Source organism: Oncorhynchus mykiss, chromosome 17 (assembly GCF_013265735.2).
Source record: "Oncorhynchus mykiss isolate Arlee chromosome 17, USDA_OmykA_1.1, whole genome shotgun sequence".
Lineage (NCBI taxonomy): Eukaryota > Metazoa > Chordata > Actinopteri > Salmoniformes > Salmonidae > Oncorhynchus > Oncorhynchus mykiss.
The window spans coordinates 31,327,266-31,355,092 of NC_048581.1; the positions used below are offsets into that span (position 1 = coordinate 31,327,266).

A 27,827-nucleotide genomic window follows, 5' to 3' on the forward strand; every position below is an offset into this window, starting at 1 on the left:
AAGAACTGAAAACTGCTGTTCACAAATGCTCTCCATCCAACATCACTGAGCTCGAGCTGTTTTGCAAGGAGGAATGGAAAAAAAATTCAGTCTCTCGATGTGCAAAACTGATAGAGACATACCCCAAGCGACTTACAGCTGTAATCGCAGCAAAAGCTGGCGCTACAAAGTATTAACTTACAACTTAAGGGGGCTGAATAATTTTGCACGCCCAATTTTTCAGTTTTTGATTTGTTAAAAAAGTTTGAAATATCCAATAAATGTCGTTCCACTTCATGATTGTGTCCCACTTGTTGTTGATTCTTCACAAAAAAATACAGTTTTATATCTTTATGTTTGAAGCCTGAAATGTGGCAAAAGGTCGCAAAGTTCAAGGGGGCCGAATACTTTCGCAAGGCACTGTATATCAATGGATATATGAAAACGTTGGCCTTTGAGAGGGAATGTTCAGATGCACAAGTACATGGTCTCATGTTGTGGTGCTGGGAATGAAAAAAAAAAAAATACTACTTCAGTCAATGATACAAACTACTCCCACACACGACCTCGGCACATTTATTCTGTGATATGAGAAAGTCTTGATAAAGGTCGACATGACCAGACCGCCGGCAAAATCAACATGTAGAGCCTGCCTGTGTGTGGGAGCAGTCTTTATCAAAGCTGCTTATAATGATATGGCCGTGTACGGCCTACGGATAACAGCCAGACGATTTCAAATCAAAATCTACTTGTGAGGTGCTTTTGGAAATTTATTTTTGATTTGAACCCATTGGATGAATCCCAAACAGCACTCTATTCCCTAGTGCACTACATAGGGAATAGTGTGCCGTGTATAAGGAATAGGGTGGTATTTGGGGGTGCTGACATTGAGTGAGACAGAGCCCCTGTTACCTTGCAGAACAGGGAGAAGGTCCAGGAGTGAGCTGATTTCTTGGTGGTGACCGTTACGGAGAGATTGGAGCTGTGTTCCACGTTGACGCCGTCCAAATAGTCACTCAGCTACGGCAGGAACAGAACACAAGACCATCCATGCCAAGTTAAGGAGAGTTTTTAACAAAATAAAAGCCCGGCTAAAATGAGGACATAACAGCTTAATAGAATGTACATTTAAAATGGGCGGTGTATTTGAGATAAGTAGACAGATGAAAGGGTCAACGAGTCTAAAAAAACAATATATGCTGAAAGTACAGCACTGCATCTACCACCTGTATCAGCCTCGGGGGCTCTGTTCCAAAACAAGCATCTTTACTTCCTCCCTTCCTTGAAGGACTAATCCCTGATCTGACCACCTGTCAATGTGTGTTAGATCAGTGATTACTTCCAGGGAGGAAGGAAGCGCTTGTTTTAATGTATTTGAACAAGACCCAAAATGACCAGCTTCTCGGCGTATCGTCCACTAGTTAAATCAGTGATTACTTCCAGTAAGGGGGGTGTATTTTAATAATATTCTAACAGGGCCATAGATAAGTGACTAGACTAGGGTTAACTCACCACTTTCTCAGGGGAGAGAGAGTTCATCCACTTCTCGATGAGCGCCTCCATGTAGTTCTCGGTGAAGTGCTTGCTCTCCTGCTGCTGCTTGAGGCGGATGAGGCGCGAGGCGTAGCGCTTCTGCCACTCCATCAGCTCCTCCCGGGAGTGGGCCGACGTGCACTGGGCACCGTAGCGACACAGGCCCTGCTCCAGGAACCTGGAGGAGGACAACAGGATATTCAACCAGGTGGCGTCAACTTGTTACATGGTTTTCATTTCTAATAGTGTCTGAGAAACCAACCCAAGGGCCTGAAGCCAAAGGGCCTCACCCTCTGAAGCAACACTGAAAACCTGTGTCAGTTGCTTAGCTAGGTAACAGTGTTAATGTTTAGTTGCATGTAAAGCAAACCCATGATCGCAGCATGGACATAATACTGGTACAATAACAATGGCTTTAAATGAAGGCCCCTCAATGTACAAATATGACTAAGTGATTGCATACAACATGCCAATTACTTGTTAAACTAGTCTTGTAATATATTATATGAACTATGGTCTTATGCCACTGTTAACACGTAGTCAGCAACGCACAATAGCATTACCTTTTACACAGCGTGTACTCCTCACTGCTGGTAACTCCTCTAGGCGGGGGGCGAAACTGCCATCCATCCCGTACTTTTGACCACAAAGACATCGTTGCATCAACAAAACATCCCACCCACAGTGCATAACCACCTACATATGGACTGAGTGTCAAGCTTTCGAGACTTGAGTCAAAGTGAAAATGAAATCCAACTTTAAAAGGCTTCGTCTTTCAATATTCCGCAACCAGGCGTTAAATGAGTTTTCCTTTTTGAAGCAAATCGGAGCATTGAGCCTGACTGTGTGTTGAGCACAAGTTGTTAAGTCCAAACATTGACATAAATAAATGCATCCAAATCAGTTTGAGTGAGGATGACTTGCTCACCTTCCTCGTTGTCGTCTGTATATTCTGTGGCCATCTCGCTACGAATGGCCTGAGGGTGGAGAGAAAGTATTGTATTCATAAGACAATAACATGTCATTGTCTATTCAAACAATTAGTTGACCTCCTGGGGACTGCAACAGGTGAATCATCTGCAGTGTCATTCACTTTTAAATATAATCAATACTCAAATAGCCCAAAGTCCAACATAAGGCCAGACCACCTCACAAACACTTACTTCAATTTCTGAGAGAAGCATTTTTAATCTAGTTAAGTCCTTTGTGACCATGCCGTTCTGAGGAAGAGAAGATACAGGAAATACATTACAACACATACAATAATCGCCAAGCATATCCAAAAGGGTTTTAGACTATATCAAGTGACTTGGCACAGTCACTGGTCAATTCAAAATATTCTTCCATAAATAAATTCTCTGAATAACACATTTGTTTATCCCAAAACCAAATTTACAGGCGGGTTAAAAAGGGTAAATAAATAGTGCCGCTTCTGATTCTTATACCTTCTGCAGTAGCGTGGTTGTTTCTCCCTGGTTCCAGCCAACTTGAGAACAATAAACTGATTTCATATCTATGCTTTTTTGTTGCCAGATAAGACACCGGTGTTGAGGCTTCGCGTTTCACAGTTGAATGTTATCTGTTGTTGGGAGTTGAATTAACGGACAGTCTCCTCGTGTGATAGGAAAACTTGTTTCCTGACACCAGAATGCTGTCCATTCATTCAACTACACATGTCAAATCACACTGCCAAAATAAAATCATAAAATTGAAACGGTCAGTTAATCTGAAAAGTAATTAATATTTTAGCAATAAAAACAAAGTCAAGTCAATTGAGATTTAACACTAATATTTGGCTATTTTCTGGCATTTGCCCTCATGCAAAGACGCTGGAGACTAACATGGTAACAAACCCTTAAAAGCATATCGATTCAATAGTCAACATGAACAACTCTGTGCTGAGAGAACTTGTTTCATAAAGAAAACCCAGGGGACATTTCCTGGAAAAGTCAAATAAACTAAAATGTTCCAGCTGCTCCCAGAGCTAAATGGCTGTGTGTCTCCATAGATCAGTTATAGGAGGGAGGAGGAAAAAGGAGGTGAAGGGAGAAGAGGAAAGGTGAAGAGGAGGAAAAGGAGAAAGGCAGAAGGAGAAAGAGGGGGATGTGGAAAAGGAGGAGAAAAGGGAGTGGGGAAAAATAAGAGGGGGAAATAGGTGGTGATGAATTAGGAGGGTGAAAAAGATGAAGGTGTTGGAGAGGCAGAGTTAACAGTGGAGTAAGGCCGGGAGCCAGTCTTACCAGAGGCTCCCCAAACAGGGACTTGGAGAGGAGGCCGGCCACTTCGTGCAGGCTGCCGTCCAACAGCATGCAGCGCAGGCTGGCCTGAAACGACCCGTCTCCCTTGGCCAGCTCCTCAGCCAGAACTGCAATAAACACACACAGGATGACGGGGAACGTAACTGTGCATGATTGCGCCGCACTACATTGCATGGAACGTTTGCTCACTCCCATCACGTCAAACTGCATTCTCTCCACCCAAGTCACATGACATGGGCATAACTGCTGAACTGAAGCAGGCATGGTGTGGTAAAGTCCTCCTACACAGGGCTATGACCACCAATGTTATTCTAACCGCTTGTCTTGACATGGGTACAGCAAGCAGGCATGGCATGGAGAAGTCCCACTCATGGACACTCTTACCGACAGTTGTGCCTGCTTTGCGTGATGTATTGTTGTCTCTACCTTCTTGCCCTTTGTGCTGTTGTCTGTGCCCAATAATGTTTGTACCATGTTTTGTGCTGCTGTCATGTTGTGTTGCTACCATGCTGTGTTGTCATGTGTTGCTGCCTTGCCATGTGGTCTTAGTAGGTCTCTCTTTATGTAGTGTCTTGTCGTGATGTGTGTTTTGTCCTATATTTAAATTTGATTTATTTTTAATCCCAGCACCCGCTGGAAGCCTTTTGGTAGGCCGTCATTGTAAATAAGAATTTGTTCTTAGCTGACTTGCCTAGTTAAATAAAAGGTTACATTTTTTTTTAAAAACACAGCTATGAATGCAAATGTTATGCTAACCGCTTGTCTTGTAAATTCTCTAACTTGAGGCTGAACCTTAGCGCTGATATTTATCCAAAACGGTGACACATTTCTAACCGTAACATTTGTTAAGCATATCATCGTGTCTGGAATGATTTTAATAGCAATGAAACTATCTGAGATGACACTAATTGCCAATAAAAACAGAACGTAAGGTCTGTTGGGTAGGACTGTTATACTTATAGACTTGAATAGAAGGCATCTTTGCAGCAATGGCTCCGAGCAAATGACATTCAGGGCTACATCCATTTTAAATAGTGTTTTTTTGTTGTTGTTGTTGATAGTTACAGTTGAATCCGGAAGTTTACATACACTTAGGTTGGAGTCGTTAAAACTTGTTTTTCAACCACTCAACAAATGTCTTGTTAAACTATAGTTTTGACAAGTCGGTTAGGACATCTACTTTGTGCATGACAAGTCATTTTTCCAACAATTGTTTACAGACAGATTATTTCACTGTGTCACAATCCAGTGGGTCAGAAGTTTGCATACACTAAATTGACTGTGCCTTTAAACAGCTTGGGAAATTCCAGAAAATGATGTCATGTCTTTAGAAGCTTCTGATAGGCTAATTGACATAATTTGAGTCAATTGGAGGTGTACCTGTGGATGTATTTCAAGGCCTACCTTCAAACTCAGTGCCTCTTTGCTTGACATCATGGGAAAATCAAAAGAAAACAGCCAAAACCTCAGAATAAAAATTGTAGACCTCCACAAGTCTGGTTCATCCTTGGGAGCAATTTCCAAACACCTGAAGGTACCATGTTCATCTGTTCAAACAATAATATGCAAGTATAAACACCATGGGACCACGCAGCCGTCATACCGCTCAGGAAGGAGATGCGTTCTGTCTCCTAGAGATGAACGTACTTTGGTGCGAAAAGTGCAAATCAATCCCAGAACAGCAAAGGACCTTGTGAAGATGCTGGAGGAAACAGGTACAAAATTATCTACATCCACAGTAAAACGAGTCCTATATAGACATAACCTGAAAGGCCGCTCCAAAACCACCATAAAAAAGCCAGACTACGGTTTGCAACTGCACATGGGGACAAAGATCGTACTTTTTAGAGAAATGTTCTCTGGTCTGATGAAACAAAAATTGAACTGTTTGACCGTAATGACCATTGTTATGTTTGGAGGGAAAAGGGGGAGGCTTGCAAGCCAAAGAACACCATCCCAACCGTGAAGCACGCGGGTGGCAGCGTCATGTTGTGGGGGTGCTTTGCTGCAGGAGGGACTGGTGCACTTCACAAAATAGATGGCATCATGAGGATGGAAAATTATGCAAATATATTGAAGCAACATCTCAAGACATCAGTTAAAGCTTGATCACAAATGGGTGTTCCAAATGGACAATGACTCCAAGTATACTTCCAAAGGTGTGGCAAAATGGCTTGAGGACAACAAAGTCAAGGTATTGGAGTGGCCATCAAAGCCCTGACCTCAATCCCATAGAAAATTTGTGGGCAGAACTGAAAAAGCGGGTGCGAGCAAGGAGGCCTACAAACCTGACTCAGTTACACCAGCTCTGTCAGGAGGAATGGGCCAAAATCCACCCAACTTATTGTGGGAAGCTTGTGGAAGGCTACCTGAAACGTTTGACCCAAGTTAAACAATTGAAAGGCAATGCTACCAAATGCTAATTGAGTGCATGTAAACTTCTGACCCACTGTGAATGTGATGAAAGAAATAAAAGCTGAAATAAATAATTCTCTCCTATTATTCTGACATTTCACATTCTTAAAATAAAGTGGGGATCTTAAATGACCTAAGAGGGACTTTTTTTTACCAGGATTTAAATGTCAGGAACTGTGAAAAACTGAGTTTAAATGTATTTGGCTACGGTGTACGTAAACATCCAACTTCAACTGTACATATTGGGCTATTATTTGACGATATATCCTATTGTTTTAAAAATATTTCAATACAACATTTTGTAACTGCACCAAAACTACAGGATTTTTTTTCTTCATAGCTTATCTTTTTATTTATTAAAAAAATAAAAAATAAATAGGGAGCCAATTTGTTTTTAGCACTTATTTCCTTAACGGATCAAAATGTGTTTTCTCATGCTCTCTCTTCAGCTGACAAAGGCTTAGCAATATGTTTGGAACATCGAAACGCAATAAAATCATTGTATTCAAATCACAATACATAGAGAATCAAAATACATAACTGCACCCAAGTATTGTGATAACATCGTCTCATTAGGTCCCTGGCAATTCCCAGCCCGGATTTTAAAGTAGTCAATGTCATCATCTTCTAAGAGTTTTAAAATGGTGAAAGACCGCCATGGCGTAGCCCGTGCAAAAACAGGCTTTATGGCAAGTCCATCCTCTATCCAACTCTATAGTTGGTATATGACTGTGTAACCCGGGAGATGGGACTTCAATACAATGGGTCATGTTCTCACTATGAGAAGTACTCTACCAACTCACCATGTTTGCAGTCTTCATCTGCTTGATCATAGTTTTTCTGGAGGTAGAAAGAAAACAAGTAAACAGACAAAGTCAAAGCAGCAGAATGACTGTCCTCATAAAGGAGGGTTTAATATGACAGAAGTCCTGACTGAGTCTTAGATAAGTGCCCAGAATGGATATCTTTGCTACTCAGAGCAGAGTCACTTGCAATATAATTATAGTACTTAAGTAGTCTCTATAATCTTGAGGCTTAAGTAGTGGGGTATAATTTTAGTGCTTGAAGGAGATAACAGCACAGTGCAGTTTGCGGCAGAGAAATGAAAGGAGGCGGGACCTTGGTCGTTTTATCTGGTTCTCTGAAAACAAATCGAAGTCAAGATGGGCTTATGACATTTGACTTGAACACACTTATCAAATTCAAACATGTTGGTTAAGTCATAATGTGAAGGAATATGAGCAAATAGTACTTCTTACTGGCTCGTCTTGCCTTACTTAGATGACTGCTTGTGCAAAACAGGCCACAATTTAGTTTTCCGCGTGAGAGAGAACTGGTGTGAGTGCGTTTGTATCAGTTAACTTGTGTGTGATGCGTGCACAAGTGCCATTTTTGTGTGGGTAGAGGTCAGGGGGCCATATGCCCACTGAGGGAGTGGGTACGGGTGTGGGCTGAAAGGTGTGCCTCCCAGGTCAGTCTCATGCCTCACCAGCTGTAGCAGGGCGGCTATCCTGTAGAGCAGGGCGCGACTGCGGAGGGGGTTAACCGTGTCGTCGGGGGCGTTGGTTGCGGGGGGTCCAGGGCTGGGAGGGGCCGGGGGGCCGAGGGCCAGCAGCGCATCTGTGCAGTGGCTCACTGCCGCCTCGTACTCCCGCCTGGCTAACGATCCGCTGGCTTCTTCACATGACTTCTCCGCTCTCCTGTCTGCCATGACTCAGGGACAGAATGTCTGGAGAGAGAGGGAGGAGCGATAAAAATGGGGATTAAGTCTCACCTAGACACTAATCGTGGGTCAGTTTAGCATTCTCCCCACTAATGGTAATCGCTGATTCTAGATCTGTACCTAGCGAAAACTTCACCCCGGAGTGAGAGACAGGGGAGATGGGAGGCAATGCTATTTCTGTGATAGGTACTTGGGGTAGTGGACTGGTAGGTCTATTTGTAGACACTTGCTTTGACGAGTTGAAATATCTTGGAATCCAACTATTGGTTCATAGACCTATATTCTCCTCACAGAGCTAAAAAATATAAGTAGTCATGTGTGGCACTACAAACCTAAGTCAGTCCTACTGGCTCCTAAGCCGGGTGTACACTAGGCTGGGGCGGTATATCGTATTTGGAAATAGCCACGTGGTGTTTTTTCAATACCGTTAAAACTATTTCTTTGAAGTTTTTTTTATTTATACATTTGAATATTTGTAGCTACTTTTTAAGTAAATACCTGCAGTCAACTTGTGGAATACGTTAGGAGATAAAGATCGAATTTTTAATTTAACCCGTCACAATTTTTCATTATGAAGCTTCCCAGTAGTCCCCAGTCACATGGTATTTGTTTACAAACACACAAAGAGACCAGAGCCTTGTAAGTCACTCTGTCGTGCAACATGCGCCAGGTGATCTAATTACAGTATGGAATTCACAACTAAATGTGAATTCCATACAACTAATATCTTATAACTATTAAGTTAACTGTGCTAAATGCTCTGCAGTTCTGCATTTGGTTTGCTAATTTAGTGTTTAGCTTCTTCCTAAATCATGCTTCTCTTGGTAACAGCAGAGAATCCCCTCCTGGATCAAAAGCCTTGACGTCTAGTATTTGTTTTGTGCAGCAAACCAAGTAGAATTTTTTAAATTTACTTGTATAAAAGATGAGCTGGGGATGTCTGTCCTGCTATATAGTTTAGGTCAGAGACAGTATAAAATGTTAGCAATGCCCTCGTTAGCATTCTCTATGGGATTTTACATGGACTTGTTTGTTATTGCTAACCTTTGGATTACAGAGGCTCAGTGGGGTTTGAAAATGTGTGTTCAGTGGCCGGTATTACAGAATATCCTGGGATGGCACAAGATCGGTATAAAAGGTATGACAATCTTTAGCTGTCCCAGACAAGTTCGAGATCAGAGACAAAATCCATGTCGTTGGCTACTTGGGTCGTGCGGTGGTCACTGACGCTCGTTTAATGTGAGCAGGTCAGAGATGCAATCTGAGGGCTACCAATCCTGTCTTTGAGCAGTTCCATCATCCCAATATTTTCAAACACGTTTGACAAAATCTGCAACGCTCTTGTAATATGAGATGTGCAACACCAGGTAGCCCAGTGGTTAGAGAGTTGGGCCAGTAACTGAAAGGTTGCCAGATCAAATCCCCGGGCTGACAAGGTAAAAATCTGTCGTTCTGCCCCTGAACAAGGCAGTTAACCCACTGCTCCTAGACCGTCATTGTAAATAAGAATGTTCTCAACTGACTTGCCTAGTTAAATAAAGGTTACATTTAAAAAAATGGTGAATAGCAATAGCCAATGAGAAGTCGCCAGAGAAGTAGCCAGTGAGATGATGTTGTTTGGAATCAACCAGAATGTGTAGACTCTCTAGCAGGGGCGATGACTACTAGTATGCATTTAAACTTGCCTTTAACCAAAGTGTCAAATCGTTACAGTTCTGAAGTTCACAATCAGTGATAATCAATTCAAAATGTTGGCTAGATATAGTTAAACTCTTATGGCAAGGGCGAATGTCTGAAAACGTGAGGCTGCTTTGAGCCACAGTTTACAATCTAATCACATTGTTTTTCGCAAAACAGCGTGGTATCGAGAATCCTGACGACCAATCGTGTACAGTGTGGCTCTTGTCTGTGCCACATGGTTTAGGGTGCGCACCACTACGTTGGCAAGACAAAAAGCTACAGTTAAGACTGTTGTTTAACGCGAAGCTTGGCGATGTTAGGATTTTGAAAGTGGCAGGTTTAGGGAACAACCAGCAATGCACAGGTGGTGTGCACTATTTACAATACCACAGCATTCTAGGCCATGTACTCATGTCATATAGTGGCAGCAATTTTGTAAGTGATTCAAAGTTTAGGGTTGTCAAATATAGTAGTCAAATATTTTAACTATCCCACAGCTAGCACACCTGATTCAAATTGTCAACTAATCATCAAGCGAACTGGTTCAGGGCTACAACAAAATTGTGACCCGTCTTGGGGTCCATGAGGAAAGATTTGAAAACTACCCCAGCCAAACAGTAACGTGGACGAAGCTGGGCAAATTGTGCGCCGCCCTATGGGACTCCCAATCACAGACGGTTGTGATACAGCCTGGAATATGGTCAGAGAAAAAGCACTATGTAGGGTTCCCTAAAGCAAGAACCACATCCTCTTTTGATGTCATCACAAATGTGATGAGAGGCCGAGCAGTATTTCCTCTGTGGCAGTAGGTCTAAATATAGGCTTAGTTGTTGACCAAAGCATTTTAATACAGTTGACTCAATAATAAAAGCACAAGTCATATCACAAACTTGTTTTAGGCAGGTTTTTTAAAGTAACATATAGGCGCCAAAAAGGCCCCGCAGCCAACGCCACTGGAGTTATCAATTGGCGACGTCGAGCCACAATTGAATGGTTAGCAAAGGACCCATCAAAGGCACTTAATCAATAGAAGAAATGTGTGCAGCTACGACATTGGGTACTACTGTATGCTGTCTACAGGTGACACTGGAGTACTTCTACACCTAATAAGCCTAGGCTATAAGCACACAGGCAACAGGGGCATTGAGAGGTCTACACTTGCCGCGCAAAAATGTACCCTAAATCAATTCCAAAATAGCCTGCACGCTACGCTATCTACAGGTGACACTGGAGTATTTCTGAACCTAATAGGCCTATAGGCACAACTACAGGCAATAAGGCAGTCGAGTTCACTACCGGACACTTGCGGCTGTTAAAACTTGTGGTGGTGTCTGTCCTCTGCAGAGTGTGGTGTCCTATAGCGTTATTCACAGCACAGAGCTATGCCTGGCCATGGCGCCCGAGGATTCAAGGGATACAGTGTCACTAACAGAAACACACACTACCCTCCCGCAACAGAGTGAAATGACAAATAGCTGGAAGGTAGAAGGGGGCCACTAGTTGATGGGCAACAATCTGTTTTCATGCACGTTAGACAAAGCCAGAAATTGGGAGGAACATGGAGAGGCTTGAAATTAAACCTGACATGCAGTGTCTGGTGAACGGTCGTCCCTCTTTGAGATAGCCTCTGCTTTCACTAAAAACAGAAAAGGCCTCCGGGCCCAAGGAGCAACTTATAACAAATGCCCTATTTCTCCTTATCAGGGTTTGATATAGTTCTTCCATAGTGAAACAACACACTACGCCCCAGCAGTTATATCTAAGGACAGTAGCCTACTACACACCACCTCTACTTTAGCAGACGTGGGGCTAGTCTTTGTTAAATGACCATCATTGACTGAGGACAAAAGTGGTCAAACAGAATTGCATCAGCTAGGCTGGATGCTGTGCGAGAATTAAGGCAAACTGACAGGCTCACCGTTGAACTCGTCATCTTTCTTCTTGAATCTGGAGGACATAAGACAAAAGAGGCAAGATCGATATCGAATTTGAGACATGTAGCATTCTCTGACTTTTTGGAAAGGTTATTGATATGTTAGAGAAAGACCAACTGAGCAATTCAGAACATGAAGAATCAGATTTGTCTTGGCAAAATGTATTTAACATAATGAAGCACGTTTTCACCCACTCTGGGCAAAGCGAGTGGACGCCCCACTCAGTGTCTTACGTAGAGTTTCCACAGAGTGAATCACATTTCAATTCGCTCACCATGACCAAGATGTGTATAAGCTAGGTTACTTAGGTAGGCTGTTTTAGTCATCCCATAGTACCAGCCTAAACCAACATCAAGGCCACCCCCCAGAATGTGTGTGTAACAGTATATTTTAAGGAATACCTCAGATAAGGCCAAGGTTCAGAGGCAGGTTACCAGAGCAATCAAAGCATGTTAGGAAATTCTACAACTACTGTAGTGGAAATATCCCTCACAGCACGTTGGAACACCTAATGCAAATACAGGGTATGATGACCAAAATATGGGCCAACACTTTTTGTTTGGCATCTTAAGTCGATTAGCTTTAACTTGTTTACTATTATGGATCAGTCAATATACAAGAAATTGAGACAACCAAAGACATGACATGAGCATGCTATGGCCGTTTTTAAGGGCAAAATGACAAAATGACAACCATGTGGATTGCAAGTAATGGCCAGAAGTGGAATGAATGATACTTTTACTGTAAAATGAAACGCCTCATTTCAAATAAGCAAAGACGAATGAAGGGGCGACATTAATACAAGGTAAAAATTAGTCTCATCAGCAGTAGTCTTCTGCTACCACCTTGGATATTTAGGCTGTGTTAGATAGCTAGTTACTACATCTATGGTTTGCTGATGCTTACCTAACGGCAAGTTTGATCAAAACACATTGCCCTATTCGGCATGATCGCTCCAAAAAAGGGCACTCCTATAGACTAATACAAATATAAAACAGTCTATTTCGAGATTCCGGGTCAGTTAATAATAGATGCACCATGTCTGTTGGCAAGCCACTAACGTTAGCTTGTTACTTGTCCATCATAGGTATTAGCTAAAACAACACCGTAGAAGCACCGCTAGCTGTGGCAGGCTCCGCGTTCGTTCGCATCATGTTTGGTGGGACCACGGTGAAATAGTCGTGAGGCGCGATCTAGCTAGTTGGCTCACATTAGCTTGTATCAAGGCATTCAGCTTTCAGATTGCGACATATCGGTGTGCAACGACATGATTAAATATCGGAGTTATTTGAACCATGGAAATGTATTGCTTCTAACTTTAAAAACAAATTAATGAGATTGGCAAAACATGTTGCTAGCTAGGAGGGCTAGCAATAATTGTGATAGACTCAAGACTCACTGAGCGATGGTAGCCAATACCATTGCATTGGCACAACATTACGAGAATAAATATAAAAAAGTAACATAATTATTGACGCTGAATTCATCATGAGTACATAGTGAGAAAAGGCAGTTTGCACGTCAGACAAAATAGGGCCCATCGCTTTGGTTTTGGCACCAACTAGCTTGCTATCGCTAAATGTCTGGCTAGCAAGCTGACCAAAACGTATGCAGAATGGATTCACACCTAGCGCGTTATCGTTAGCGTTATTGCCCGGGCCTGTAATTTTGGCTCGGTTTTCAGACGTATAGAAGTGAATTGACATTATATTGTGGTCTCGGCGTAAATGTTATACCTTCATTACTCTCAGAATGTGTTACAGACGGGAGTCAAGTCGGTGTCCTTGCCTCTGAAAAAGACAACTGAAAGGACTGAAAATGGGAAGTCTACACTTACCTAGCTTTACTTTCTACGCCATCTTGGATCCACTTATCAGCCCATCGCAAAGGATAGTGGGATGTAGCTCATCTGAAGGTTGAGGGGATTTGGGTCTTTTTGGTGTAGGTTGGGGTTTGACGATTGTGGACAACGAACCTAGTCATATAGCAAGCAGCCTTTATAGCAAGTCATTACTCCAGTTTTCATATATTTCCCTAGATAATTGCACAAACCGGTTTCCAGTGTTTGCCTAGCTGAGCACTGTCAATTATATAACAGTATTGCACAAACAAAACATTCTGTCGTGTATTTTGTCCACTATGTGGACAATTTTCAGAGATATTTTGACGTATGGATGATTTGGATAATTAAAACAATAGAAAGGTAACGTTTAATCATACATTACTACATTTAAATTATTTCTACATAACATCTCAATGCCTTTACTTTTGAATAACTGCTGTTTTTCTATTTTCATGTGGATATAACTACACAGTAAGGTAGAAACATTCAGCATCTTGCATAAACTCACTAAATAAGTCTTGATTTAGTGTCAGCTGTGCGTGCTGTAGCATTTATAGTCATCCCTAGATGGCTGAGGATCCAGAACCTTTCAAACCAACAACAAAAAGCTGCATGTCAGGTTTGCATTTCACAGCTTTTAAATAAGTATTCTTAACTTGATCTGACAACAGTTACATACAACTCTGTAATATTCAAATGTTCTGTTACAATACTCAAAATAATATCCATTATGCAAGGTGAGAATAGTTTGTTTACATTGCGAAGTAGACATAAAAAGACATCAAGAACTTACAGTAAATGTTTTAATACAGCAAGTTGCACGCAAATGCTCTAACACTAAATCCCTTATGACGGTTACATGAAAAAGAGAGTTGGAACAGGAGAGAAAACATTAACAGTGTATGCCCCTCTGTGGTCTAGGTTCTAGAACAAAGTACATGCCCAGATTGTAGTAGATAAACTTGGGAGACCACTCTAAACAATGTAATTTGCATTATATCAGTGGGACAAGAGATAATAACAACGTAAGACTTGTTTATTGTAAATGCTTCAACTTTGCTGACTGTAAGAAACAGAAAGGGATGTGGTACTTGTTATTCCAAAAAATTGGAGTAGTTGACATTGGAATAACGGTTCATTCATCAATATAAATTCAGAAGAACATTACATTTTTTTATGAAAACAATGCACTCGGCCCTCATCACTGCAGATTGTGTATCATCTCCTCTTTGGCGATGAGATGTGTGGTTTTGTTGACCAGGGACATGAGGGAGTTCAGTTTGTGGGACCAATCGTTGAGCAGGTCGTTGGGGTCCTTCGGCCTCTGGAAGTTGATGATGCCGGCTAGCCTGTCCACCTTGGCGTAGATGGTCTTGTTCACCACCAGGTTGGAGAGGAACTCCTCAGACTCCTGCAAGACATAGAGATGCTAGAACCTGTGTCTTCAAAAACCATCAATAACTAATCACATATTTCATTTAGGGTATTGCGATGAGCGAGATGCAAAGACCTCACTCTCACACAGTATCTGCGGCGTTCGCTTCACGCCGTTACGGCAACGGGACCAAAACAGCGGAAGAGGTTTAGCCTTGCACTTAAACGCTCTTAGTTGTTGCGGTAATTGACCCACTATGCTGTTTACTTTATACATTACATCAAATCTCTAAGTCTACCTTCGATTTGACCTTTAAGCTACGAACAATTCTAGTATTTTGTGTTTTATTAGGTTCCCCATTAGCTACTGCTAAAGCAGCAGCTACTCTTCTTGGGGTCCAGACAAAACATGACGTAATACATAACATTAGTAGACAGCACAGGGACAGAACTTCAAATATTTCAAATAAGAATACAGGTTTTCATACATTCCTTTGCTCTACTGTTCTAATTGCTTTGTCTAAGCCAGTTCTGGCTTCCTAATCTCACAGCACCAGTTGTTCTGTAAACACCAGAGATAATCCCACAACATCAGGAACCATCCATGTCCTTGGTTCTTGCGTAAGCATTTCGTTGGACGGTGTATCCCGTACATACGACTAACAAAACTTGAAACTTGACGTCAACACTGTGCATAATCATGTGACTCATAGATGCTATTGAATGCAAGTGCAATACACACGGAAACGGAAATGCAACAATCGTGTGGAGTTTCACCAAGTCGTTAACTCCTGTTCAGTTCCCCTGACGTGAACAGAGCCACATCATATCATATGGAGCGGCACAGAAGTTTCAACCTTATTTTGGAGGGAAAACTATCCCTTTAAGGCTCCATTCATTAGGGTTAAGTAAGTATTCCATCCCCTGACAAAAATGTAACAGGTGCAAAGAGTAGATCGGTGGTGCTTACATCAATGGAGAGGTCCAGGAGGCCAGCCATCCTCTTCATTGTGATTCTTGTGTAATATTTGGCCATAATTCTTATATTCTAAAGAAGAGATTAAGAAAAACACAAAAATAAGCAACGGTGGAACATAACATAGTTGGAATCAAAAATACCAATTACATGAAAGTATTCTAGATGGGAAAGGGATGTTTCCAGATCCTTTTCAGCAACTATGTTCCAACGAAAGACAGTTTTGCGATGGATGCCACCACAGACCCTTTGCTAAAACAAACTATCCCACTAAAGTAATTGTGATATTCTAGCTATAGATATTCCATGAAAGCAGTTCCATAAACTACTTACGTGCTCCACCACTCTATTCTTGAGGTCCTTCCACCTCTTCTCGCCCTCCTCTGAGCAGTTGAATACGTCGGTGGCCGGGCTGTCGGGGGAGCCCTCCCTCAGCTCCTTCCCATAATCCTCCACCAGGGAGGCCCAACGCATCAGCTCCATGGTGGTGAACTGCTTCAGGAGGTCCCTGGAGGGTGAGGTAAAAGGGAAACCAGGATGAGACGAACCACAGCACGGCAATAGCGCCACCTCACAATGATATGAAGTTGAGGCACCAGAGTTTAGCCTAGGTTTCACCGTACCACAGAGATCAAGCATAAGCTTTTGGTAGCTTAGCTAGGTTTCACCCCTGGGAATTGGCTAGGTTATGTGGTACCTTGGTGAATATATAGTTAATTACTATGTTACAGAATTGGATGTCGTGCTAGGTTGATGAGGAATATTGTGAAACAGTATTGAATGCTAAGATTTTCACGAATGAATCATCTCAAGGTTACATTGTTCCGATGAGGAATATTTGGGCATTGCTGATGAGAAATAGTGTGTTATACCATTGAAGATTGTAAGGAATGAACCATTGAAGCTAGATTACATTCTTGGTATTTGAGGGAGAAACGAAAGCACCGGAATATAGTGTGATTTAATGTCTTACTTGTATTTGGGTATTTCTTCCAATTTCTTGTCTTCGTTGATTCTGTGCACCAGGTCTGACTGCTCGTTGTCGTAGGGAGCCAGTATCACGTACAGAACAACACTTTTCAGGGCCTGGAACAGGAAAGAACATTAGCGTTGTATTGTTATGTATTTTAAAAGGTGCAATCTGTAACGTCTTAGTCCCCCGTGAAGGCAGACCCAATCTTAGTTCCATTTACACCAATCAGTGTGCAGTCCACTCGCTAAGACCCCTCTCCAATTAAGTCCTGCTGCCAGAGCAATATTTCTCTCAGAAACAAAATGTACAGCGTGTGCCTTTAAAAAGGCATCAAATAATATCAAAAGACTATCATCCTGATGCCTAAAACAGTCTTCTGAGACCAGTGTTTACCTGTTGCCATTTGGAGCTATCCTCCAGAATGCAGGGGGTATCATAGATGGCACGGTAGTGTTTGCAGATGGACAAGTAGGATCCCTCGTGCTGGTCTACTTGGATCATCAGATTGTAATACTTCAGCTTAGACTCCTATGGAAAAATAGTGACGTAAATGGTTAATAATATTGCAGCTTGTATGTTTCTTCATCGGGAGCAGCGTAGACAGCCAAAACGAACAGTCATTTTTTCCAAACAGACAAAAATAAAATCTGATTTCAGTATTTTGCAGGAAATAAATATTGTTTTCTGTAGAAAACTGTTCCAGGAATAGGAAACAAAAGTGAACGTTTTGATTGGAACATTGAACGTTTAGGTAGTTCCCCCCCCCCCCTATAAACAAAACCATAGCTGCGTCTCAAATGGCCCCCTATTCAATACATAGACCCTATGGGTCCTGGTCAAAAGTAGTGCACTATATAGAGAATAGGGCGCCATTTGGGAGGGAGGCCATATCATAACACCCAGCCTGAACAGATTATTTGTCTTTCCTCTCTTCTCTCACCTCGGTGCCATCCTCTGTAAAGAACTTGGTGTTGATCTTCTTGCTGATGATCTGGGTGCGGATGTAGTCCTTGACAGCGATGCACAGTCTCATTTGCTCCAGGATGAACTCCACCTTCTCTTTCTTCTCCATGGAGCCGTATGTCTCCACCTGTAGAGTGAAAGAGTGCATGTTGTGAGAGGCAGAATGTTTTATTCTATCCCTGGGTCACATCGTATCAAAACGTTTCTCATAATACCACTACCATTTTGTGCCTACTGAACACAGCCCAGCTGTGCTACATCACAGCCTGGACCGGAAGAAGAATGGTGTGTGAACAATTGTTGCAGTGGTTCTGCCCTCAATAAAGGACATACTGATGGAGTGCGCTACACTTTACAGACACCATAATTCATCTAAAATAAAATCTAGTGTCTCAGTCAACTTTCACTGAAATGATTAAAGGGAAATTTCACAATTTTTCAACTTCATATTCATCATCTCCAGCACCACCCCAACATATGTGAAATGGCACATTTCTATGTTTTGTAGTAAAAAGAGAAGAGAAGATAAGTGTTTCCAATGACATCATCCACCAATTAGTAGGCAATGCCTACTCATAATTGGTTTAAAAAATAAAAAAAAATCCCACAATGCACACCGATATCATTGGAAACACTTTTCTTCTTCTTCTCTCTTTTTTACTACAAAACATAGAAACACACCACGCTCACATATGATGATGTTGGGGTGGTGCTGGAGATGAATATGAGGTTGATTTTTATTTGATGTGAAGGGGATTTGGCCACCAGTTTGAGTTCTGCTCATGTCTGAAGATTCAGTCCAGTAAGTCAAATAGCTTCAATCAACATGGATGGTTGAAACCTCTTACCCCTAGTCTATAAGAAATTGTGAAAACTGCCAAGTAATGTCTGCGAAAGCCCCTTACCTGCAGCTCTTGGAGGATTGCTGCGGCCTCTTTGACCTCGCCATGCTGCTCCTTGATGTTTGCCAATGTTTTTGTCAGCCTGGCTCGCTCAATCTCCACATAGATCTGAGTGAGGGAAACAAAGTCGTTAGCGCATTTGAATTGAATGGAGACATGACTTGGACCCACAAAAGTAAAATATTTAGTTTTATGCCATCTGAATATGCATGATTGGTGGTATCATCTTAATGTCATTTTAGGATGATCCAAGTAAGGATAATCAGAGAAAGTTCATGACACCACGTACCTTTCCAGCGGTCACTGTGCGTAGTGTGTCAATGAGTCTCAGCTTAACGGTCAGGTCGGTCACGGTATCTACATACTTGTAACATTCTTGCACCATCTTAGCAACAGCCTGAGAAGAGAGAAACAAAGCAAAAGAGAAGGTTATATATATATATATATATATCCAAAGAGATAACATCAGGCAAAACTTTACATTAATGAAGAAAACTTTGCTTTAATGGTAAAGCACCTTTCTTAACCTACTGGTGCATACCTGGGGTGTATTCACAATAAACCAAACGTTGGCAAACAGAACAAAATAGGGAGGGACCTATATTAATTTGTCAAATAGAAATGGTTGATGTGTTGCAAGACGTTTTCTGTTGCAAGACATTTTGCAACTGCGTGTGCTAATGAATACACCCCTGCCTCAATGTTTTACCTTCCCTTAGTATCCCTTCAAAGAAGGAGCCCCAAGTCTCACCCCTTTGAGCTGACTCCTCCTTTTAGAGAGCAGCATAATGTTTTCATTCAGGGCATCCATGTCCTTCGCTTCATAGCACATCTGCACAACGGCCACCAGGATTCTGGAGGTTGACACCATGTCAGAAGCCTGTGTAGATGGATAGAAAGAGGACAATGTTACTTACAAAGATAGCGATGTGATTAGTCAGAGGAGTACGATCATAGAGATTATAGTTTAATCTCAATGGGTATGATGTTTAATTAGAAATACATTTATGAATTCACGCTCACCGTTCTTGTTTGCTTCTCCAGCGACAAGAGGCTTTCAACGGCCTCCTGCAGCCTACCTTCCTAAAAGAGCAGGAGACACATCTTACAGTCAGGACAAATGACAGACAATCGTTACAAAGATCAATTGAATGACAACACACGATCAGAGACAGATGACCAAAAATACTCATTAAAACTGTATCATCCATAACGTTGTTGATGATCAGAGTCTGATTTGAGAAAGCCAACGATGTCAACAACACATTTCTGTCAGCATTGACACATGATTAAAACGGAAACATCACTAGCTAACGTTAGTTAGAAATATACTAAAGTTACAGCTAAAGTAAAGGGGTCTAAGAAAAACAATAACTGTGGTACCTACGTTAGTAGTTGGTTGATAAATTATTCTAAAATCCGACTGAAACGACCAAGCAGCTGGTTAGCATAACATAACACCAAGAGCTACTGTATTAGTAGTCTGTAGGTAGCTAGAGAAGCTACATGACGAAAACAATTACCGTAGCTAGCTAAATAACTAATTAATATATATAACTTACAAGTAAACCGAATCAATATTTGTGATACGTTGTTATAATAGAGCCGCAATGTTGCCTATTATGAAAAACACTTTATTTGCGAACAAGTTAGCCATTTTGCTAACATTCGTGATGCACCATGACTCAGCCAGCGCTGGCCACATTCATACTCAACTTACTTTTGCCATTTTGGCACACTCCGGTAGACGTGTATCTACAGTTGAACTGTAGTCAATCTCCATCTTCACAAGCTTGCCATCTGATCTTTCTGATCGCTCCACCTCTGCTGACATGTTTTCGGACATCGCAAGTTGAATACTACGGCGAATTGACAAGTGAAATGTCTGCTAAGTGCTAAGAACTGCTAGCCTGCTGCTGTTGTGTCAAAACTACAGGAAGTGAAGGAAAACCGGCCAATCACAATGAACTGCAAAGGCCACCTAGGCTGCCAGAAGGACCCAGAGAAGGACCATAAAAAAAATATTGTTATTTGTGTCAGGCGTTTTGAGAGTCAAGACTTAGTTATTCACAAAGCATTTCTCTCTCAACTTAACCTTTTCAGCTGCCATTAATAGGTTGTTGATGGGGGGAAACTGTGATCAGATTGAAACGTTATAATTTCCAGAATTATTTTCTGGTATCTTTTTTTAAGCATTACAATAGTGGACCACAAACAAAAAGAACCCTGCCTGTGAAGGAGGGATTTTAAGTAAAGTGAATGTAAACCTAATTGTGTAAGAAATGGTCTAATTGACGATGATGATGATGATGATGATGATGATGATGATGATGATGATGATGATGATGATGATGATGATGATGTAGTCTCGGGGCCATCCTTCCAAATCTCATCTCATTGACTCAACCATCAAAGTTTCAAGACAGTTGTGCACTATTGGTGATAGAGTACCATTTCAGACACAGACAGTCCTGTTTGAAAAACATTGAGGAAGAGATAGTGAGGAATGTGTTTTCTTTGCAAATGGCTTACACCCATGGTGGAATGAGAATATTTTCCCGCCTGCCCAGGAAAAAACTCTCTATGCACTTTGAGATTATTCTGTATAATGAAAAGCGCTTTACAAATGTCATGAATTATTATTATTATTAAACCAACTGGATAGAGAGAACCCTGCCTCAGGAAGCCTATCATATTGTGGTATGATTCTGAAAAGTACTGCCCACTTTCACACTATTGACACAATGTTGTGAATAATTCACACTAAATTAATATATTTATTAAGTTCCTTTCCTGAGCTTGAAAAGTATTCATACTACTTGACTTATTCCACATTATGTTGTGTTACAACCTCAATTCAAAATTGATTAAATATATTATTTAATACCTCATATTTGTATTTATTTCTTTGAACCTTTATTTAACTACACTGGGCCAATTGTGCACTGCCCAATCACAGTCAGTTGTGATACAGCCTGGAGTTGAACCAGGGTCCATAGTGATGCCTCTAGCACTGAGATACAGTGCCTTAAACTGCTGCGCCACTCAGGAGCCCACTAAATCTTTTTTTTCACTCTGCATTTAGGTTAATATTGTATAGTAACTACAATGTTGTTGATCCATCCTTGATCCAGCCAATAAACTCTGTAGCTGTTTTAAAGTCACCATTAGCTCATGGTGAAATCCCTGAACGGTTTCCTTCCACTCCGGCAACTGAGTTGGGAAGGACGCCTATCTTTGGAGTGACTGGGTGTATTGATACACCATCCAAAGTGTAATTAATAACTTCACCATGCTCAAAGGGATATCCAATGTCTTCTTTTTTTTTTTTTTACACTTCTACCAATAGGTGCCCTTCTTTGCAATGCAATGTGGTTGAATCTGTGCTTGAAATTAACTGCTCGACTGAGGGACCTTACAGATAATTGTATATGTGAGGTACAGAGATGAGGTAGTGATTGAAAAATCATGTTAAGCACTATTATTGCAGTCCATGCAACTTGCTGATTCCACCATTGGTGTGCCAGGACAGAGAAAATCTTTGACTGGGCTGTACGCGAGCTGACCCCCATAGGAGTGGGAGGGCCAAGAGACCAGAAGTGGCAGAATGGAGTGCTCGATTTGAGGTGTAGGGTTTGAGCATTGGCTGAAAGTAGGGAGGGGCAGTTCCCCTTGCTGCTCCGTAGGCAAGTAAAGAAAGGGGTCTTGAAGTGGATGCAAGCTTCTACTGGAAGCCAGTGGAGTGTGTGGAGGAGCGGGGTGACACGGGAGAACTTGGGAAGGTTGAACACCAGGCGAGCTGCAGCGTTCAGGATAAATTGCAGGGGTTTGATGGCAAAAGCGGGGAGCTCAGCCAACAGAGATTTGCAGTAGTCCATACGGGAGATGACAAGTGCCTGGATTAGGACCTTGGATTTGAATGGTGTACAAAGAATTTAGCAGCATGTTGCTGCTGACAACTAGGCTGAAACAATGAATGAATTGGGTAGGCCAAATCTCCATGTATTGACTCTAGTTTACCAGCAGATGTCCCTAGGACATTACTGTTCAATATTTGGTTTCATTCCCACAGTTCATTGCTTTGAAAGATTTCCCTGAGAAATACATACAACTCATGTAGGTCAGTGATTTTCCTGCTCCGGGGAGAGGCTGCCACTAAGCGCTGGCCTAGGATCAGATTACCCCAACACAGTCTAAACCTTAACAGCTTGAAAATTAAACATGGCCTGTATCAGCTCAGAGAGGAGACCAAGTATGAAATAATGAAAATAATAATGAATAAAACAGGGTTGAAGAGGCATCCAAGTATTTACAGGATCCTAAAGCACTCATTCAAGTAATGTAGGGCAAATATCAACAGTACCGATCAAGCCTCCATCGATAACAACCTTGTCATCTTTATGATGAAGTTGTGTCTCCAATAAACTTCCTAAGAAGAGACTGCCTGAGAACTCATTTGATCACTTTTATAAGCATGAGGTTTAAAGTTATATGGAGAATGAGAAATCAATTGTGAGTGTGACCATGCAAATCATAATGAATCCACTCTTTGTTACCCTGAACTGAAATTATCTGAGATCCACTGAGAGACTGAAGATGAAACCACGTCCAGCACTCTCATCAAACACACAGGTGAGAGCTTGAGTCCAACCCCTGCCCATTGTCCATTGTGGGCCACAGGTATTGCGTAACATGACTTCATTTGAGAATGTGCTGTTCTGAGCTGGATCTTTATGTAGCCATAGTCCTACATACAGGGCTATTGTGTGTGTTGAGAAGGTCATATATCTGACATAGAGCCTAATACCCTTTCTAATAAAAAACAGACCTTATTCAAATGTTGGAGTTACATCATTATTGTAATGTTGGTCAAACTACAGACTAGATCACATGAAAAGCTATTTCTGTGTCCCAAAGGGCATCCTGTCCCCTGTATAGTGCACTACTTTTGACCAGGGCTCATAGGGCTCTTGTCAAAAGTTGGGCAGTGTGTAGGGAATGGGGTGCCATTTGCGACACAGGCATTGTTCTTGTCCATTGAACCAAATTGTCACGAAGCCCTTTTGACATTGGAACTTGGAATAAAATCCTAAAAGATTCATAAAACCAAGTCATATTTAATGAAACATGCAACTGGTTCATTTATTTCAATTCTTATTGCTTGATCACTTCGCCCTCTATTTTAAATTGTTTATTTATCCTTTATTTAACTAGGCAAGTCAGTTAAGAACAAATTCTTATTTACAATGACGGCCTACCAAAAGTTCAAAGGTCTCCTGCGGGGACGGGGGCTGGGATTAAAAATAAATTAAATAAAAATATAGGACAAAACACACATCACAAGAGAGACAACACAACACTACATAAAGAGAGACATAAGACAACAACATAGCATGGCAGCAACACATAACAACACAGCATGGTAGCAACACAACATGACAACAACATGGTAGCAACACAACATGACAGCAGACAACATGGTAGCAGCACAAAACAGGGTACAAATATTATTGGGCGCAGACAACAGAGACAACAATACATCACGCAAAGCAGCCACAACTGTCAGTAAGAGTGTCCATGATTGAGTCTTTGAATGAAGAGATTGAGATAAAACTGTCCAGCTTGAGTATTTGTGGCAGCTTGTTCCAGTCGCTAGCTGCAGTGAACTGAAAAGACGAGTGACCCAGGGATGTCTGTGCTTTGGGGACCTTTAACAGAATGTGACTGGCAGAACGGGTGTTGTATGTGAAGGATGAGGGCTGCAGTAAATATCTCAGATAGGGGGGAGTGAGGCCTAAGAGGGTTTTATAAATAAGCATAAACCAATGGGTCTTGCGACGGGTATAAGGAGATGACCAGTTTACAGAAGAATATAGAGTGCAGTGATGTGTCCTATAAGGAGCATTGGTGGCAAATCTGATGGACGAATGGTAAAGAATATCTAGCCGCTCGAGTGCACCCTTACCTGCCGATCTATAAATGAGGTCTCCATAATCTAGCATGGGTAGAATGGTCATCTGAATCAGGGTTAGTTGGCAGCTGGGGTGAAAGAGGAGCGATTACGATAGAGGAAACCTGGTCTAGATTTAACGTTAGCCTGCAGCTTTGATATGTGCTGAGAGAAGAACAGTGTGCCGTCTAGCCATACTCCCAAGTACTTGTATGAGATGACTACCTCAAGCTCTAAACCCTCAGAGATAGTAATCACACCTGTGGGGAGAGGGGCATTCTTCTTACCAAACCATATATCTTTTGTTTTGGAAGTGTTCCTGTTTGGCCCTGTCCGGGGGTGTTCTCGGATGGGGCCACAGTGTCTCCTGACCCCTCCTGTCTCAGCCTCCAGTATTTATGCTGCAGTAGTTTATATGTCGGGGGGCTGGGGTCAGTTTGTTATATCTGGAGTACTTCTCCTGTCCTATTCGGTGTCCTGTGTGAATCTAAGTGTGCGTTCTCTAATTCTCTCCTTCTCTCTTTCTTTCTCTCTCTCGGAGGACCTGAGCCCTAGGACCATGCCCCAGGACTACCTGACATGATGACTCCTTGCTGTCCCCAGTCCACCTGGCTGTGCTGCTGCTCCAGTTTCAACTGACCTGAGCCCTAGGACCATGCCCCAGGACTACCTGACATGATGACTCCTTGCAGTCCCCAGTCCACCTGACCGTACTGCTGCTCCAGTTTCAACTGTTCTGCCCTATTATTATTCGACCATGCTGGTCATTTATGAACATTTGAACATCTTGACCATGTTCTGTTATAATCTCCACCTGGCACAGCCAGAAGAGGACTGGCCACCCCACATAGCCTGGTTCCTCTCTAGGTTTCTTCCTAGGTTTTGGCGTTTCTAGGGAGTTTTTCCTAGCCACCGTGCTTCTACACCTGCATTGCTTGCTGTTTGGGGTTTTAGGCTGGGTTTCTGTACAGCACTTTGAGATATCAGCTGGTGCACGAAGGGCTATATAAATACATTTGATTTGATTTGATTCAGAACAAGGTTAAGGGCAGAGAAATCTTGTTGTAGAGCGTTTAACACAAAATCCGGGGAGGGGCCAGCTGAGTATAAGACTATCATCTGCATATAAATGGATGAGAGAGCTTCCAACTACCTGAGCTATATTGTTGATGTAAATTGAGAAGAGCGTGGGGCCTATGATCGAGCCTTGGGGTACACCCTTGGTGACAGGCAGTGGCTGAGACAGCAGATGTTCTGACTTTATGCACTGCACTCTTTGAGAGAGGTAGTTAGCAAACCAGGCCAAAGACCCCTCATGGTCTACCGTATCAAAATATTTGGCCAAGTCAATAAATTGCTTAGAATCAAGTGCAATGGCGACATCATCATCATCACGACATCATTGCGGTGACACATCCATAACCTGAGCGGAAACCAAATTGCACACCAGAGAAAATACTATAGACATTATTATTGGTAATTCTGTCACCATTGTTTTGTTGAATAGCCTGTAGGCTAAGTAAATTATTTGTATCGGTTATTATTATTTATTTAATTCCAATTAAACCTAGGTTTTTAAGAAAAGCATTTTATTTGATCTGTATTTTTTTTGTGTGCCTACATCTCTGTCATAAGGCCTATAACACTGTTATGGCCAAGTCAGGGCAAAGAGCTATGAACAGGCAGTCTATGGATGATGGACACAAGAGTAATCAAAAACCGCTATTTAGGCCTAGGTAAAATAACACATGCTACTCAGGCTGCATAGTCGACTCATGTAGCCCAGTCTCTTGACGTGGTTGCATGCACTTTCTAGGCAAGAGAATAGTTCAGGGTTGAATAGAGCCCGAGACAATGCAAGGGAGAGTGAACTCTGATGTGCTTGCTTTCACGCTCCTTGTTTCCTGTCCGCGTGGTTTGTGTTGGCTGCATGTTTCCGTGGCAGCGACAAAGTAGCTCGTCGTTGCATTGAGTGAGAAACGACAGTCAAAGGGAGAGCCCGTAGCATTTGCTTACATTTTTTCACATCCTAAGAGAGGACACCGCAACATAAAGCTAAGCATTATTAAAGGAGACTGGTATGTGTAGGAACACAGAAGCGTGAGGAACAGCACATTTTCGCCTAGCAGCCTAAGCAAGGACAGACTTGACCCTCGCTTCTTTTTTTATATAGATAAACCTCGTTTTTTTGTTTGTTTTGGTTTGAGAAAGCTGCAGTTTAAGCAATTTCACCGTTTTGTTACCGCCCACTCCTGAAAGCAACATCTGGTTGGCAGATTTTCAATCGAATCTCATGTATTTCGGTGAGGGCATATCCTAGTTAGGTCCTGTTTTGTGCTTTTCTTTTACCCACGTCCTGTCCCAAATAAAAAAGGAGCGGCTAGTTTTTGAACGCTGCTCGTGAGAAATTCCTAGTTAAGATTCCATTCGTTCCGATGTGACAAGACAACTCACAGTGGTCATCTGTTTTCAAGGCAATCCACATGCATTTCCAAATTCTGCGTTTTTATTAGCTAAAGCTTTGGCGGTCATAAATTGTTAGACAGGCTACATTGTAAAAAAAAAAGAAGAAGAAGAGACTTATCAAAGAAGATGTTGCTTAAGGAGTACAGGATATGCATGCCGCTGACTGTTGAGGAGGTAAGTGTATAAAAAAATGTGTCTAACATTGTAACGTTAGCATGTAGTTATCTATCATTGCAATTGTTTGATGATGTTTAATATTTATTTTGACTTAATGAGATATTGTCAAACAACATGCAACTTGACTGTCAGCTAACTTTCTCGTGTGAGAAAAGGACAGGTGGGAAGGGCAGGGTGTAACATTTTAGAAAATATATATGTTTTGTCTTACAGTAAGCCCGCCTAACCGATCCACCCATAGCCTTTATCGTCAGTCTATTTGAAAGTAAATTCCATCTCCATATGTGTGATGAACACCCACAAATATCTTCTTATTAGACGACACCTGAGAAAAACATCACTTATAATCTGCGATGAACATATAAACACCTACTTGTGTTTTCAGCAATCCAAAGGCAATTGACTCAAACTTTATATTAAATTGTATATGAGTTTTGAGAGACGACTGTTATTTGTCAATAGCTTTGATACTGTACCACTGGATGGGGCTGTTGTAACTACCGTTTTATAGCGTATAGCCTAGTAATGTGTGGTGAATTAAAATCAATAAATCAAGAATGATGACACTGTAATATTGCACCATAATCTTATAGGCCACTGTTATGAAGATTCTTAATAATATGTTGCTATCATTTGTGAACTATTTTGTAGGCTGTTTTAGGTTGCTGGTCTAGCATCATT

General features: G+C 41.7%; 3 protein-coding genes across 10 annotated transcripts in view; 1 reads left to right on the top strand and 2 right to left on the bottom strand.

The window, feature by feature from the left end:
- The window catches only part of LOC110493160 (probable helicase with zinc finger domain), a 61,863-nt gene extending 48,366 nt beyond the window's left edge, over positions 1 to 13,497 (bottom strand). For 3 of the 7 annotated variants that reach the window (XM_036949704.1, XM_036949703.1, XM_036949699.1), the window contains exons 1-10: positions 13,360 to 13,488; positions 11,507 to 11,535; positions 7,675 to 7,914; positions 6,989 to 7,025; positions 3,753 to 3,877; positions 2,676 to 2,732; positions 2,441 to 2,489; positions 2,076 to 2,148; positions 1,492 to 1,690; positions 892 to 999 (exon numbers count right to left, since the gene is read on the bottom strand). In XM_036949704.1, the coding sequence (XP_036805599.1) occupies positions 892 to 999; positions 1,492 to 1,690; positions 2,076 to 2,148; positions 2,441 to 2,489; positions 2,676 to 2,732; positions 3,753 to 3,877; positions 6,989 to 7,025; positions 7,675 to 7,896 (870 nt within the window). In that variant the 5' untranslated portion in view covers positions 7,897 to 7,914; positions 11,507 to 11,535; positions 13,360 to 13,488. Of the gene's footprint in view, positions 1 to 891; positions 1,000 to 1,491; positions 1,691 to 2,075; positions 2,149 to 2,440; positions 2,490 to 2,675; positions 2,733 to 3,752; positions 3,878 to 6,988; positions 7,026 to 7,674; positions 7,915 to 11,506; positions 11,536 to 13,258 lie in introns of all 7 variants that reach the window. The other 4 variants (XM_036949705.1, XM_036949700.1, XM_036949701.1 and 1 more) reach the window with 4 other exon arrangements.
- Positions 13,498 to 14,154: 657 nt separating this feature from the next.
- On the bottom strand, positions 14,155 to 20,516 carry LOC110493707 (26S proteasome non-ATPase regulatory subunit 12). Its single transcript, XM_021568124.2, has 11 exons — positions 20,274 to 20,516; positions 19,577 to 19,636; positions 19,305 to 19,433; positions 18,843 to 18,950; positions 18,557 to 18,661; positions 17,629 to 17,778; positions 17,082 to 17,216; positions 16,689 to 16,801; positions 16,049 to 16,223; positions 15,710 to 15,787; positions 14,155 to 14,776 (listed from the first exon to the last, which is right to left on the bottom strand). Exons 1-11 carry the CDS (start codon positions 20,397 to 20,399, stop codon positions 14,567 to 14,569), a joined length of 1,389 nt encoding a protein of 462 aa, XP_021423799.1. The 5' UTR covers positions 20,400 to 20,516; the 3' UTR covers positions 14,155 to 14,566.
- Positions 20,517 to 26,216: 5,700 nt separating this feature from the next.
- Positions 26,217 to 27,827, top strand: part of LOC110493710 (cytoplasmic phosphatidylinositol transfer protein 1) — an 80,477-nt gene continuing 78,866 nt past the window's right edge. For both annotated transcript variants that reach the window (XM_036949706.1, XM_036949707.1), the window contains exon 1: positions 26,217 to 27,143. In XM_036949706.1, the coding sequence (XP_036805601.1) occupies positions 27,096 to 27,143 (48 nt within the window). In that variant the 5' untranslated portion in view covers positions 26,217 to 27,095. The remainder of the gene's footprint in view (positions 27,144 to 27,827) is intronic.